At 72.2% G+C, this 15900-nt stretch overlaps 1 protein-coding gene across 2 annotated transcripts; it reads left to right on the top strand.

The window, feature by feature from the left end:
• The first annotated feature begins 4113 nt into the window (after positions 1–4113).
• NOS3 (nitric oxide synthase 3) lies at positions 4114–15630 on the top strand. Of its 2 annotated transcripts, XM_035554281.2 has the most exons (26): positions 4114–4226; positions 5087–5189; positions 5277–5425; positions 5753–5915; positions 6025–6116; positions 7233–7374; positions 7460–7599; positions 7826–8000; positions 8075–8176; positions 8303–8497; positions 8744–8817; positions 8886–9030; positions 9102–9206; positions 9459–9526; positions 9637–9753; positions 10169–10343; positions 10418–10550; positions 10945–11023; positions 11108–11295; positions 11763–11944; positions 12455–12665; positions 13197–13284; positions 13937–14058; positions 14816–14964; positions 15208–15402; positions 15485–15630. In XM_035554281.2, exons 1-26 carry the CDS (start codon positions 4114–4116, stop codon positions 15605–15607), a joined length of 3528 nt encoding a protein of 1175 aa, XP_035410174.1. In that variant the 3' UTR covers positions 15608–15630. The 2 variants fall into 2 exon arrangements, with proteins under 2 accessions (XP_035410174.1, XP_035410175.1); XM_035554282.2 differs by lacking the exons at positions 4114–4226; positions 5087–5189; positions 5277–5425; positions 5753–5915 and adding an exon at positions 11350–11365 and having other exon boundaries at positions 6046–6116; positions 11788–11944.
• Positions 15631–15900: the final 270 nt, after the last annotated feature.

Raw genomic sequence — 15900 nt, 5'->3', positions numbered from 1 at the left:
GCGGCCGCGGGCGCGGGAGGCGGCGGCGGCCCCGCGCCGCGGGGGGTCCCGGTGCCCTTGAGCCAAGGACGGCGCCGCCGGGGCGGCTCCGCGGGGCGCGCACGGCTCGGCTCGGCGCGGCGCGGCGCGGCGGCGGGCGGGGCCGGGCGGGCGCGCAGGGGTTAAGGCTGGGCCCTCCCTCCGGGGCCGCTCCCCGCGCCCCGCTCCCCGCCGCCGCTAGCCCATGGCCAGGTGCGGGCCGCGCCCGCCGCCGGTACCGGTGCTGGTGCCGGTACCGGTGCCGGTACCGGTGCCGGCCCCGCCCGCCCCCCCGCTAGCGGCTCCGTGCGCGCCGCGGCGGGCGCAGCATCGGCCTTATTTAGGCAAGGAGGCGGCTGGCCCGGGGGGAGATTTATCACCGCGCCCCCCCCGCCCGGCTCCGGTCGGATCGGCTCGGATCGGCACGGCCGCGGCCGCCCTGCGTCCCCCCCCCCGCGCCGCCGCCCTGGCCCGACTCGACCCGGCCCGGCTCGGCTCGGCTCGGCTCGGCGCGGCGCGGCGCGGAGCGGAGCGGAGCCGGGACGCGGCGGGGCCGGCGCTGCGCGGTGCCAGCCGAGCCCGGCCGGGGAGGAGCGAGCGCGGCCGCAGCCAATGGCCCGAGCGGGACGGGGGGGTCCGGGGGGGGGGGGGGGAAGCGCCCGGGGCGGCCCCCCCCAGCCCCGCCCCCGCCCCGGGCCCCTCCAGCCCCGCGTTCCCCCCGAGCCCCCTCCCCAGATCCCCACTGCCCCGCGCCCCCCCCAGCGCCCCCAGACTCAATCACGCCCCCCCCAACCATCCCGGCTGCGACACCCCCCCATGCGAAGAGCCCGGCCACAACCCCCCCGGGACGGGGGGGGCTCATGAATGTGGGGGCACGGATAGGGGCTCATGAATAGGGCAAGGAGGGCCGGGGGGGGCCGGGGCATGGAAACGCTTCCCGGGCCCCCCCTCTACCCCAAGGCCCCCCCCCGTCCCCGCCCCCCCCAGCCCAGCCCTGGAGCCCAGAGCGGGGGCCGGTGCCAGCCCCGGCGGCGGAGCAGCCGCGGGAACGTAAACAGCAGCTGCGCCTGGGCGGCAGCGCCGGGGGGCCGGGGGGGGCCGGGGGCCAAACGGGGGGGGACGAGCACGCAGCACCCAGGGTGGGTCTGCAGCTGGGGACACTGCGATGCGCTGGGGCAGCGTGCTCTGCCCGGGTCATGTGGGGTCACGGGGGGGGCTGCATCTGACCCACACTGGGGACCCCCCCACCGGTACCACAGAGCGGTCCCCAGACACGGTCCCCAGCCGGGTGGGCTCCACACAGCCAGTCCTGCTCCAGTGCTGGGACTGGCCCCAGTGCTGGTCCTAGTACTGGTACTGGTCCCAGTACTGCTCCCAGTGCTGCTCCAGTGCTGGGACTGGTCCCAGTGCTGGTCCTAGTACTGGTACTGGTCCCAGTGCTGCTCCAGTGCTGGGACTGGTCCCAGTGTGGGCCCCAGTTTCAGCCTGGTGCTGAGTCCTGGCCTGGTGCCAGGCTCCAATCTCTGTGCTGGTCCCAGTCCCAGTGCTGCAACCAGTCTGGCATTCGGTCCCAGTGCCGGGTCCCAGTCCCGATTCTGGTCCCAGTTCTGATCCTCTCTCTGGGCCCTGGTCCTTGCCCATTGCTGGTCCCAGTGCTGGTGCTGGGTCCTGGTCCTGTTCTCCGACCCATTGCTGGTCCCAGTCCCAGTCCCGTTGCCGGTCCCAGTCCCATTACTGGTCCCAGTCCCACTGCTGGTCCCGGTGCCAGTCCCCGTCCCAGTCCCAGTGCCAGTCCCTGTCACAGTCCCGGTGCCAGTCCCTGTTCCTGTCACAGTCCCCGTGACAGTGCTGGTCCTGGTCCCAGTTCCAGTCCCGTTTCTGGTCCCAGTCTCAGCCCCAGTCCCAATCCCCATCCCAGTCCTGGTACTGGGTACAATGGGAGCTGGGGCAGCATGCTCTGCCCGGGGTCATGTGGGGTCATGGGAGGGGGGGGCTGCATCTGACTCACACTGGGGACCCCCCCACCAGCCCCACAGTGCAGCCCCCAGACACGGTCCCCAGCCGGGTGGGCTCCACACAGCCAGTCTTGCTCCAGTGCTGGGACTGGTCCCAGTGCTGGTCCTACTACTGGTACTGGTCCCAGTCCTTCTCCAGTGCTGGTATTGGTCTCGGTGCTGCTCCAGTGCTGATCCCTGTCCGAGTGCCAGTCCCTGTCCCAGTCCCAGTGTCGGTGTCTGGCCCAGGCCCAGGCCCGTTACTGGTCCCTGTCCCATTGCTGGTGCCGGTCCCAGTCCCAATCCCTGTCCCAGTCCTGGTGTCGGTCCCAGTCCAAGTCCCGGTCCCAGTCCAAGTCCCAGTCCCAGTCCCAGTTCCGGTCTCGGTCCCGGTCCCGGTCCCGGTCCCAGTGCCTTCGCTGGTCCCAGTCCCGGTGCCGGTCCCGTTCCCGGTCCCGGTCCCGGTCCCGGCGGGGCCGCGCCGCCCGCCCCTGTCCGAGGTGCTGAAAGCGGCGGCGGGACCTGCCCGGCCCTGCCCTGCCCCGGCCCTGCCCGCCCCGCGCGGCGCCGGGCTGGGCTCCCAGCGGGCCGGGCCGAGCCGAGCCGAGCCGGGCCGAGATGTGCCGAGATGTGCCGAGCCGTGCCACGCCGCACCGAGCCGTGCCGCTCCCGCACTGCCCCGGGTCCCCAGGAGGCTGCGGGCAATCCCGCGGCTGCCCCACGGGCGGACCCACGCGGGAGGGGCCGGGCCGTGGGCGGGGGGCTGCGGGCTGCGGGCAGGACAAGCCCCGAGCCCCCGCCCCGCCTGCCCCCGGGGCCGCCCCCGGCCCCCGCCCCCGCCCCGCACCGGCACCGGGGCCGCCCGGTCACCGCCCCCCGGGGGGGGGGGGGGGGGGCAGCCAATGGGGTGAGCGCCCGGCGGTGACGGACAGCCCCGCCCCGCCCCCGGGGGGTGAGCGGGGGTCGGGGGGGGGCGCGGGGTCAGCTGGGGGCGGCGGGCGGCGACCCCCGTGCGGCGGGGCCGGGCGGGCGCCCCCGGCATGGGGCTGAGGGGGTCCCACGCCCCCCCCGCGGGGCCGGCTGCCCAGCGGTGCCCGTGGGGCTGGGGGGCGCACCCGGCGCTGCCCCCGAGCGGCGGCCCCGGGGGGGGTCCCCGAGGACGTTTCCCACGGGGGCGCTGCGCGGGTCCCGCCCCCCCCCAGCCCCCTGCCCGGACCCCCCCGCTCCCCCCGCGCCCTCCCCAGGCGTTGCTTTCCTCCGAAGCGCAGGAAGGAAACCCGCGGGGCGCGGCTTCCCGTCCCTTGCCGCCCCCCCCGAGTCCCGGCACTGCTGCGGAACCCCTGACCGGACCGACCCGGCCGGACCCCCCCGGGGCACCCCGCTCTGTCCCCGCTGCCCCCCCCCCTCCCATGGGGCGGGAGCCCCACTCCCGGGACCCTGGGGGACCACCCGGCCCCTCACCCCCTGTCCCCCGGGGTCCTCCCGCCCAGCTCGGAGCGTCCCCGCGGGTACCCGGCGGGACCCCCCCCACTCTCCCCCCCCCGCCCCAGGTGCCCCCCCCGCCTGCGCCCCCATCCCCGTGGCGGGGCCCCCGTCGGGTGCCCTGCGAGGGGGGGCCGGCAGCGGCCGGGCGGCATCAATGGCAGGAACTGGGTGGGGGCCCGGGCCGGGGGGGCCGGGGCGCACCTCCGGATGTCCGCCCCGCGCCGGGGGGCCGGGGGGGCGCGGGGCCGTGGGGACCCACGGGGGGCACCGGGACCACCCCCCCCGGCAGCACCGCGGCGTCCCGGGGGTCCGCCCGACCCCGACCCTTGCCCCGGCCCCGGCCCCGGCCGACCCCGCCGGGTCCCGCGTGGGTCCCGCGTGGGTCCCGCGGCAACTCCGGGGGCCGTGTCCGCGCCCCCCGCCCCGGGTGGCCGTGCTCGAGCAGGCGCCGTCCCCGCGCGCCCCACGCGCGGGGTCCCGCAGCCCCGCGCCCACGCCCCCGCCGCCGTCCCGCGTGGCGGCCGCCCCCTGCGCGCGGGCGGGGGGCACGGCTTCCCCCGCGCCTTATCGCCGGAGGAAGCGGCCGCTCCTGGCCCGGCGGCTCAGTGGCGGCGCGATGGGGAACCTGCCGGCCGTGCTGCCCGGCGCTGCCCGCTCCTGCGGCCTCGGCCTCTGCTCGCGGCAGCTCAGCCCCGCGCCCGAGGAGGGTCCCGGCCCCGACAAGGGCAGGTGGGTGCGGCGGGGCGCGGGGGGGGGCTCGGCGGGACCCCCGCCTCCGTCCGTGTCCGGGACGGTGCTCACGGGGACGGCCCCGGCGGGCTGGAGCCCCGCGGAGCCCCGGCCCCACCGGAGCCGCGGCCCCACCGGAGCCGCGGCCCCACGGGAGACGTGGCCCCGGCGGGGTGGGAGCGGCTCGGCGGCGGCGGGACGGGGGGCGCAGCCACGGGAACCCCCCCTGCGCCCCGTGCCCTCGCTGCCCCCTGCGTGGCGGCTGCGTCCCCCCTGCCCCACGGCGTGCCCGGGGCTGTCCCGCTGACACCCCCCTGCCCCACGGCAGCCCGTGGGACGTGTGGGAACCCAGGGGACGAGCTGGGGAGGATGGGACGTGGGGATGGGACACGGGGGGATGAACGGGGGGATGAACGGGGGGATGAACGGGGTTGGGATGTAAGCCGTGTCGGGACGGGGGGGACACCACAGCCCCCGTGGGGACAGGATGGCGGTTAACCCCTTCGGGTGGCGGGAGCCGGCTCTGACTCACGCCTATTGTTCACGCTCGCTCGCACGCATGAGGCCGAGGAACGCCCCAAGCCAGCACCAGCCCCTCACCCCACGCCTGTCCCACAACCCACGGGGGCCCGGGGACACCGCAGCAGCACCAAGGGCAGAGGGGCATAGGAGATGCCCCCCCTCACCCCCAGCACTGCGCCCCATTGCCCGCAGCACGCCCCTGCTGGCCACTCTCCCACCTGCCCCGACCGTCCCCGTTCCCTGGGGGCTGGGAGCATCCCCAAGTGTCGGAGCTGCAGGGGTGAGCATGGGGAGGGGTCCCCAGGCGTGGGTCTGGGCTCAGGGCTGCCTGTCCCCAGCCCGGTGCCCGTGCGCCCCACGGAGCCCACGCGCTTTGCCCGGCTGAAGAACTGGGAGACCGGGAGCATCGCCTACGACACGCTCTGCGCCCAGGCCGAGCAGGTGGGGGCCGGGGTGGGGGCATGAGGGGTTGGGGGTGCGGGGCCGGTCTGGTGCCCCCACGGATTCCAGCCTCTGCTGCCTGCCCAGGAGCTGCCGTGCTCGGGGCGGCGCTGCCTGGGCTCCCTGGTGCTGCCCAAGCAGCTGCCGGCCCCTGGCACCGAGGGTGCCCGCAGTGGCCCCGAGCTGCTGGCCCTGGCCCGGGACTTCATCAACCAGTACTACGCGTCCATCCGGCGGTGAGTGCGGCCGGGGGTCTGCCCCACAGCACCCCACAGCCCTGTCCCCGTCCCTGCCCCAGGGCACCCCACAGCCCCGTCCCCAGCCCCACCCCACAGCCCAGCCCTACCCCACGGCACACAAATCCTCATCCCTGCCCGGGGCACCACAAAGCCCCTTCCCCTCCCCAAAGCCCCCACTTTGGGCTGGGGGCTCCAAGGACGCTGCCTCCCCCTCCCTGCCTGTGCCCTCCTCGCTGCACCCCAGGCAGCCCGAGCCCCCAGGGGGCCCCCCATCTCCGGGCACCCCCGAGCCGGTGCTGGGGTGAGCTGAGCGGGTGCCTGCAGGGACAACTCCCCGGCGCACGCGCAGCGGCTGCGGGACGTGGAGGCAGCCATCGAGGCCACGGGCACCTACCAGCTGCTGGAGCCCGAGCTGATCTTTGGGGCCAAGCAGGCCTGGCGCAACGCCGCCCGCTGCGTCGGCCGCATCCAGTGGAACAAGCTGCAGGTGAGGGCAGGCGCAGCCCCACCGCACGGCCAGGCTGGAGGGGCGCCCTGGGGCCGGGCACGCTGTGGGGCTGGGGATGGAGGAGGCAGCAGCACCCCCTGCCCCACAGGTGTTTGATGCCCGGGACTGTGCCAGCGTGGGGGAGATGTTTGGCTTCCTCTGCACCCACATCCAGTATGCCACCAACCGCGGCAACATACGGTGAGAGAGAGCATGGTGGATGGGATGGGATGGGATGGGATGGGATGGGATGGGATGGGGATGGGGATGGGGATGGGGATGGGATGGGGATGGGGATGGGGATGGGGATGGGGATGGGGATGGGATGGGATGGGATGGGATGGGATGGGGATGGGGATGGGGATGGGATGGGATGGGGATGGGGATGGGGATGGGATGGGGATGGGGATGGGGATGGGATGGGATGGGATGGGATGGGGATGGGGATGGGGATGGGATGGGATGGGGATGGGGATGGGGATGGGATGGGGATGGGGATGGGGATGGGATGGGATGGGATGGGATGGGATGGGATGGGATGGGATGGGATGGGGATGGGGATGGGGATGGGATGGGGATGGGGATGGGGATGGGGATGGGATGGGATGGGATGGGATGGGATGGGATGGGGTGGGACGGGATGGCATGGGGGTGGGATGGGGATGGGGATGGGGATGGGATGGGATGGGGATGGGGATGGGATGGGATGGGGATGGGGATGGGATGGGGATGGGGATGGGGATGGGATGGGGATGGGGATGGGGATGGGATGGGATGGGATGGGATGGGGATGGGGATGGGATGGGATGGGGATGGGATGGGATGGGGATGGGGATGGGGATGGGATGGGGATGGGGATGGGGATGGGGATGGGATGGGATGGGATGGGATGGGATGGGATGGGATGGGATGGGATGGGATGGGATGGGATGGGATGGGATGGGGTGGGACGGGATGGCATGGGGGTGGGATGGGGATGGGGATGGGATGGGATGGGATGGGATGGGATGGGATGGGATGGGATGGGATGGGATGGGGTGGGACGGGATGGCATGGGGGTGGGATGGGGATGGGGATGGGGATGGGGATGGGATGGGATGGGATGGGGATGGGGATGGGGATGGGATGGGATGGGATGGGATGGGATGGGATGGGATGGGATGGGATGGGATGGGATGGGATGGGACGGGACGGGACGGGATGGGACAGGATGGGATGGGATGGGACAGGATGGGACAGGATGGGATGGGACAGGACAGGGACAGCGATGAGGACATGGGGGGGCGATCAGTAACCTCCCCTGACCCTGCTCTGCAGGTCGGCCATCACCATCTTCCCCCAACGGGTGCCGGGCCGGGGCGACTTCCGCATCTGGAACTCACAGCTGATCCGCTACGCCGGGTACCGCCAGCCCGACGGCTCTGTGCTGGGTGACCCGGCCAACGTGGACATCACCGAGGTGGGGGCCCCACGGCCACCATGCCGCCCCGGCACTGGGCAAGGGTACCACAGCCCCCCCCCTCTGATGCCGCCTGCACCCCCAGCTCTGCATGCACTACGGTTGGAACCCGGGCAACGGCCGCTTCGACGTCCTGCCCCTGCTGCTGCAGGGCCCCGACGAGGCCCCCGAGCTCTTCCCCCTGCCGCCGGAGCTGGTCCTCGAGGTGCCGCTCACGCATCCCACGTGAGTGGGTCCAGGACTCCCCTGTCCCTGCCCATGGATCGGGGGCTGCCCCAGCGCATGGGCCACAGAGATGGGGACAGGGGTGAGGGCTCCACGTGCTCATCCCAGCGCAGCCCTGGAGCAGGGGACAGGAGTGGGGACGGGAGGCAGGGGTGGAGGTGAGGGGTCTGCGATAGGGATCTGGGGCCGGTGCGGGGCCCTGGGCTGCATCCCCTTCCCCACACAGGCTGGAGTGGTTCGGGGAGCTGGGGCTGCGCTGGTACGCGCTGCCCGCCGTCTCCAACATGCTGCTGGAGATCGGGGGGCTGGAGTTCCCAGCGGCCCCCTTCAACGGCTGGTACATGAGCAGCGAGATCGGCACCAGGAACCTGTGCGACAGCCACCGCTACAACCTGCTGCAGGTGAGCGCCGCAGCGCCGCGGGGGGGATGGAGCTGGGGGCTGGGGGGCCCTGCTGAGCCTGCACCTCCCGACAGGAGGTGGCCCTGCGCATGGGGCTGGACACGCGCAAGACCTCGTCCCTCTGGAAGGACAAAGCTGCCGTGGAGGTGAACATCGCCGTGCTGCACAGCTACCAGGTAGGCTGGCGCGGCTGGGGGCACCACGGCCTCAGGGGGCTGGCCTTTGGGGGCAGCAAGGAGGACACCCCTGGGGCACGGCATGTCGGGGGGGATTGGCCGCTGCCCGCCCCCCTGTTTCCGCAGGTCGCCAAAGTGACGATCGTGGACCACCACGCGGCCACCGAGTCCTTTGTGAAGCACATGGAGAACGAGCTGCGGACACGGGGCGGGTGCCCAGCAGACTGGGTCTGGATCGTGCCCCCCATCTCGGGCAGCCTCACCCCCGTCTTCCACCAGGAGATGGTCAACTACCAGCTCTGCCCCACCTTCCGCTACCAGGTGTGCCTGGCCCCTTCCCCTTCCCCTTCCCCCTCCTCCTCCCATTCCTCTTCCCCCTCCTATCCCCTTCCCCTTCCCCTTCCCCTTCCCCTTCCCCTTCCCCTTCCCCATCCCATCCCATCCCATCCCATCCCATTCCATCCCATCCCATCCCATCCCATCCCACTCCACCCCATCCCCTCCCCACCCCACCCCACCCCACCCCACCAGTCCTGCCCCACTCCTGACCCCTCTGCCCGCCTGCAGCCCGACGCCTGGAAGGTCTACGTCTCCAAAGGCACCACCGTCACCAGGAGGAAGACCTTCAAGGAGGTGGCCAAGTAGGTGGCAGCCCCAGGAGGGTGCTGGGGCTGGGGCAGGGGTGACGCTGACCTGCTCGCCCCCGCAGTGCGGTGAAGATCTCGGCCAAGCTGATGGGGCATGTGATGGCGCGGCGCGTGAAGGCCACCATCCTGTACGCCACCGAGACCGGCAAGTCGCGCACCTACGCCTGGAGCCTCTGCCAGCTCTTCCGCCGCGCCTTCGACCCCAAGGTGGGCAGAGGGGCCGGGGGGGGCACAGGATGGCCCGGCCACCAGACCCCATCCTGCCCGCCACCCCACAGGTGCTGTGCATGGACGAGTATGACATCGTGTCCCTGGAGCACGAGACCCTGGTGCTGGTGGTGACCAGCACCTTCGGCAACGGGGACCCGCCGGAGTGCGGGGAGGTGAGGGGTGGCGTGGGGCAGGGAGGGGGACGGGGACGGGATGGGGAGGGGTGGGGATGGGATGGGGATGGGGATGGGGATGGGACAGGGATGGGATGGGGATGGGACAGGAATGGGACAGGGATGGGGACGGGGGTGGGACAGGGATGGGACAGGGATGGGACGGAGCTGGGACGGGGGTGGGACGGGGATGGGACAGGGATGGGATGGGGATGGGACAGGGATGGGGCAGTGACCTGTGCCTCCCCACAGAGCTTCTCCAAGGCGCTGATGGAGATGTCATCGCCCTACACCAGTGCCTCGCAGGCTGAGCCGCCCAAGTGAGTGTGGGGGCCATGGGTGCCCCTGTCCCCCCCTGCTATGGGGCCAGCTCCCCCTGCCTGCCCCGGGCCCTGGGAGCCCCCGGACCTGCTCACACCACCCCCCACAGGAGCTACAAGCTGCGGTTCAACAGCGTCTCGCAGTCAGACCAGCTCGTGGCCTCCTGGAAGAGGAAGCGGCGTCAGTTGAGCAACACGGACAGTGCGGGCACACTGGGGGCCCTGCGGTACGGGAACGGGACGGGGATGGGTGGGGGATGGACGGGGATGGGGAGATGGGGATGGGACGGGGTGGGATGGGATGGGATGGGGATGGGGATGGGATGGGGTGGGATGGGATGGGATGGGGATGGGGATGGGGATGGGATGGGATGGGATGGGGTGGGATGGGATGGGATGGGGATGGGGATGGGGATGGGATGGGGTGGGATGGGGATGGGGATGGGGATTGGGTGGGATGGGGATTGGGTGGAATGAGGATAGGTTGGGACGGGGATGGGGTGGTGACCTCTGCCCCCTCTGGAGCAGGGAAGCAGCCATGCTACCTGGAGCAGGGAATTAGCCAGCTACTACCCAGGCCCCCATGGCAGAGTGGGGCTGGGGCTGGGGGCACCCTGCTCAGTGTCCCCCCCATACCACCAGGTTCTCCGTCTTCGGGCTGGGGTCCCGGGCGTACCCCCATTTCTGCGCCTTCGCGCACGCGGTGGACACGCGGCTGGAGGAGCTGGGCGGGGAGCGCATCCTGCCCATGGGCGAGGGGGACGAGCTCTGTGCGCAGGAGGAGTCCTTCCGCACCTGGGCCAAGCTCGTCTTCCAGGTCAGCGGAGTGGCTACGGGGCAGGGACCCCCGGGGCCGGGCCTGGCACCCACTGCTGGCCCTGCTGCCCCCAGGCCGCCTGCGAGACCTTCTGCGTGGGGGACGGGGCGGAGGCGGCAGCCGAGGAGGTCTTCGCCCCCCAGCAGGGCTGGAAGCGCCAGAAGCACCGGCTGGCCGTGCAGCCCGAGGCCGCTGACATCCTCACTGGTACCGTGCACCCCTTGGTGCCCTGGCATGGGCCCACCCCCACCAGCCCCCTGCAGGAACCTCCCCCCAATCTGGGACCCCCACCATGGCCAAGCTCCCCAGTCCCAGAGCTCCAGAGTCCCAGCCAGACTCCCAGGGCTCCCAGCCAGACTCCCCATGGCCAACATGGGACCCCCACCACAAGCAGCACCCCAGCCTGGGACCCCCCACCAGCACCCCAGCCCCTGCAGCCCCCCTCAAGCCCCCAACCCCAATGGCCCCCAGCCAGCCCCCCAGGCACTGCTGCAGCCCCCACCCCCACCATCACTCCAGGTCCTGGGACCCCTCCCCCAGCTCCTCTGACCCCCATCCGTCCCCCCGAGCACCCAGCCCCGCTGACCCCCCTGCCCCACAGGGCTGGCCCACGTGCACAAGCGCAAGGTGTTCCCATGCACGGTGCTCTCGGTGGAGAACCTGCAGAGCGAGGCATCCAGGTGAGCCCCACGCCCCCACACCCCCACGCCCCCCCATCCCCAGCGGGGACCCCCGCCCACACCGTGCCCTGGCCGCCCCCGCAGCCGCGCCACCATGCTGGTGCGCCTGGACGCCGTGGGCCAGCCCGAGCTGCAGTACCTGCCCGGGGACCACCTCGGCGTCTTCCCCGCCAACCGCCCCGAGCTGGTGCAGGAGCTGCTGGAGCGCGTGGAGGACCCGCTGCCCGCCGACGAGCCCGTCCTGGTGGAGGTCCTGGAGAAGGACAGCAGCGGTAGGGCCCTCGGAGCCGGTCCCCAGCGACCCTGCGTGGGGGCTGCACCCGGAGCGGGACCCCCACCAGGGCTGCCTGGGAACGGGGTGGCTCCTGACATCCTCCCTGGGGAGAACACCCCTCCTTCCCCACCCCTTCCTTCCCCTTCCTCTTCCCCTTCTCCTTCCCCATCCCCTTCCCCTTCCCCATCCCCTTCCTGATCCCCATCCCCTTTGTCTTCCTCATCCCCTGTCCACATCCCGTTCCCCATCCCTATCCCCTTCCCTATCCCCATCCTCATCCCCTTCCCCATCCCCTCTCTTCCTCTTCCCCTTCCTCATCCCCCTTTCACATCCCCTTCCTCTCCTCATCCCCTTCCCTGTCCCCTTCCCCACGCCCCTTCCCCTCCCCTCTCTTACCCATCCCTGTCCCTGCCCCTGTCCCCCCCCCCCCCTCCATCCCCGCGCCCACCCCCTGCTGTCCTGCAGGCAGGTTCCCCGGCCACAAGTCGAGCTGGGTGCCGCAGAGCCGCCTGCCCCCCTGCACCCTGCACCAGGCGCTCACCTTCTTCCTGGACATCACGGCCCCGCCGAGCCCCCAGTTCCTGCAGCTCCTGGCCACGCTGGCGCAGGAGCCAGCCGACCGCGAGCGCCTGCAGCAGCTCAGCCAGGTCGGGGCCGGGGGACACGCGGGGAGAAGGGGCTGGCGCCGGGGGTGGGGGTGGGGGTGGGTGCTGGGCTGCTGGGATCCTGATGGGCTGGGATACTGGGACAGGCAGCTCCTGCCCAGCTGGGACACTGGGTGCGGTGGTCCCTCTGGCTGGGGTGCTGGGATGCTGGATACGGGGATATCGGGGTACTGGATACTGGGATATTGGGATGCTGAGATAGTGAGATGCTGGATACTGGAATCCCAGAATACTGACATGCTGGATATTGGGATGCTGAGATACTGGATGCTGAATACCGGGGTGCTGAGTACTGGGGCACTGAATACTGGGATCCTAGGATATTGGGATGCTGGGATACTGGGATGCTGGATACGGGGATGCTGCATAGTGGGATCCCAGGATACTGGGCTGCTGGGGTGCCAGGCTGCAGGGACACGGGCCCCTGCTGGCGGGGGTCCCTGCCGGCAGCGGTGCTGGGCGCTGCGCGTGGCCCAGCGGTGCGTGCTGCAGGACGCCCGGCTGTACGAGGACTGGAAGTGGTTCCGGTGCCCCACGCTGCTGGAGGTGCTGGAGGAGTTCCCCTCGGTGGGGCTGCCGGCCCCCCTGCTGCTCACCCAGCTGCCGCTGCTGCAGCCGCGCTACTACTCCATCAGCTCCGCACCGGGCCCCTGCCCCGGCCAGATCCACCTCACCGTGGCAGTCGTCACCTACCACAGCGAGAGTGAGTGGGGACAGGGGCGGGGGGTGGGGGGGACAGAGGCTTGGTGCTGGTGCCCCCCTGCCCTGCAGCTGCTGCATGGCCCCGGAGCACTGCCAGTCCCCGAGGAACCGCCTCATCCCTGGGGTACCTCGGAGTCCCCAGGGCACCGCCACTCCCCGGGTACCTTGGGGTCCCCCAAGGAATTTCCACGCCCCTAGGGTACCTCCAGTCCCCGGGGAACCCACCAAATCCCTGGGGTACCTCGGGGTCCCCAGGGAGCCACTAGTCCCTGGGAAACCTTGGGGTCCTCCAAGGAATTTCCACCCCCTCAGGGCACCGCCAGTCCCCGGGGAACTCCCATACCCCTGGGGTACCTCCGGGTCCCCAGGGCACCGCCAGTCCCTGAGTACCTTGGGGTCCCACCCTGCCCACACCCCCACTGCCCACACCCCCCCCTGCAGCACCCCGTGTCCCACAGCACTGCGGGCCCCGTCCCCTAGCCCCGCTGTGGGGCTGGGGTCCGTGAGCCGCAGCCGTGCCTCTTGCCCGCAGACGGCCAGGGCCCGCTGCACCACGGCGTCTGCTCCACGTGGCTGGCGCGGCTGCAGCCCGGGGACACCGTGCCTGCCTTCATCCGGGGGTGAGGGACTGCTGCGCCGCGCCCCCAGACCCAAAACGCATTTCCCTGCGTGCCTCGGTGTTATAGCCCCCAAACTACATTTCCCAGCATGCCTCGGAGTTATAGCCCCAAAACTACATTTCCGGGCATGCCTTGGGCTCCAGTCCCCCAAAACTACATTTCCCAGAATGCCTCGGTGCGATAGCCCCCCCCACTACATTTCCCAGCATGCCTTGGTGCCTCAGACCCTCCCCCCCACCTACATTCCCCAGTATGTTTTGGTGCTCCCAAAACTACACCTCCCAGCATGCCTTGGTGCTCCACTCCTCCCCAACTACATTCCCCAGCATTCCTCGGTGCCCCCTCCCCAAACTACATTTCCCAGCATTCCTGGGTGCCCCCCTCCCCCCCCTCCAAAACCGTATTTCCCTGCCCCCGCCCAGCCCAAGCCCGGTGTCCCAGCACGCCCCTGAGCCCCCGCCTCAGCCCAAACCCGCAGCTCCCCGCCCGCGGCCGCCCCTCGCCCTCCCTCAACGCCTTCCACCCCGTCCCCTCCCCGGACTACAACCCCCAGCATGCCCCGCGCCCTCCCCCGGGCTGGCCCCGCCCCCGCCGGGCTGGCCCCGCCCCCTCCCGGCTGACCCCGCCCCCTCCGTCTGGCCCCGCCCCGCAGCGCCCCCTCGTTCCGGCTGCCGCCCGCCGCCGAGGCTCCGTGCATCCTGGTGGGACCCGGCACCGGCGTGGCGCCCTTCCGCAGCTTCTGGCAGCACCGGCTGCACGAGCTGCAGGGCGGAGGTGCGGCGCCGGGACACTGCGGGGGGCAGGGGGACGTCGGGGGGGGGGCACCGGGGGCTCCGGGACACAGGGACACCGGGCGCGGGGACCTGGGGACACTGCGGGGGACAAGGGGACGTCGTGCGTGGGGATACCGGGGCACCGGGACGTGGGGACACCGGGACATTGGGCGGGGGGACGCCACGCATGGGGACACTGTGCGGGGGCAAGGGGACATCGTGCGTGGGGACACCGTGCGTGGGGACATCATGTGTGGGGACATGGGGACACCACGGGGGGCAAGGGGACGTCGGGCGGAAGGACATGGGGACACCACGCGCAGGGATACCGGGGCACTGGGACATGGGGACACCATGCATGGGGATACTGGGGACAGCGGGTTGCAGAGATGCCATTCATGGGGACAGTGTGCGTGGGGACATGGGACACTGGAACACCACGCACAGGGACACAGGGGCGCTGTGCATGGGGACACCCTGTGCACGGACATGGGGACATCGTTCCTGGGGACACCACGCGTGGGGCCACACAAGCGCTGTGCGTGTGGATATGGGACACGGGACCACCATTCACAGGGACACGGGGACACTGTGCGTGGGGACACGGGGCACAGGGCTGCGGGGACGTGGGCACACGGGGACTGGGAAAAGGGGCGGGGGGGGCCGGGGAGGCGTGGACGCGGGGCTGTGGTGGCGCTGGGGGGGCAGGACGGGGGGCGCGGGGCTCGGGGCGGGTGCTGCAGCCGCTGCCCCCGCAGGCGGCCCCCTGGGCAGCATGGTGCTGGTGTTCGGGTGCCGCTCGTCCGCGCTGGACCACATCTACCGGCAGGAGATGGAGGAGGCGCGGGAGCGGGGGGCCCTCAGCCAGGTCCTCACCGCCTTCTCCCGTGAGCCCGACACCCCCAAGGTGGGACGGGGACGGGGACCGGGGACGGGGCGGGGAGGGAGGTGGGGGCCAGGGCGAGATGGGGGCAGGAACGGGATGGGGACGGGGACAGGGCTGGGGGCACACAGAGGGAGGGAGGCAGGGCTGGCGTGGGGACACAGGGGGGACAGGGACACGGGGACGGGGCGGGGATGGGGACAGGGACGTGATGGGGACAGGGACGGGGGCCACGTGCGGGTCTCAGCGCAGCCCCCGCGCCCCCAGGCCTACGTGCAGGACGTGCTGCGGACGCAGCTGGCGGAGGAGGTGCACCGGGTGCTGTGCCAGTGCGCAGGGCACATGTACGTGTGCGGGGACGTGACGATGGCCACCGAGGTGCTGCAGACGGTGCAGCACATCCTGGTGCAGCAGGCCGGCATGACGCTGGGGCAGGCGGGGGACTTCATCAGCGAGCTGCGGGTAAGGGACGGGGGGGCGCGGGGACGGGGAGGGCTTGGGGAGGGTGCCCGGAGCTGCTGTCCCCACTGCCCCCTCCCCGCAGGACAAGAACCGGTACCACGAGGACATCTTCGGCCTCACCTTCCGCACGCAGGAGGTGGCCTTCCGCATCCGCAGCCAGTCCTTCTCCATGCAGGAGCGCCGGCCGCCGCGCCCGGCCCCCTGAGCGCGCCGGGGACCCCCCCCGTGCCCCCGCGCTGCTGCCCCCCCGCTGCAGGCAGCGCCCGCCCCCAGTAAAGGTTTAGTTTTGATAACCCCGTACGGCGTCCTGCGTCCCGGGGGGCTCTGGGGGGGCTGGGGGCAGCAGGGGGGGACCACGTGCGGGTTGGGGTCCGGGCAGCGCCTCGGCAGCCCCTGCACCCTGCAGGCAGGGACGGGGCTGAGGGGGCAGCGGGTGAGCAGCACCAGCAGCTCCCAGCGCACCCCAGCGTCGTGTGACAAAACACCACGGAACCACGG

The sequence above is a fragment of the Cygnus atratus genome, unplaced genomic scaffold, assembly GCF_013377495.2.
Source record: "Cygnus atratus isolate AKBS03 ecotype Queensland, Australia unplaced genomic scaffold, CAtr_DNAZoo_HiC_assembly HiC_scaffold_47, whole genome shotgun sequence".
NCBI lineage: Eukaryota > Metazoa > Chordata > Aves > Anseriformes > Anatidae > Cygnus > Cygnus atratus.
Note: the sequence above shows the minus strand (reverse complement) of the source record. Positions and strands in the feature narration are given on the sequence as shown.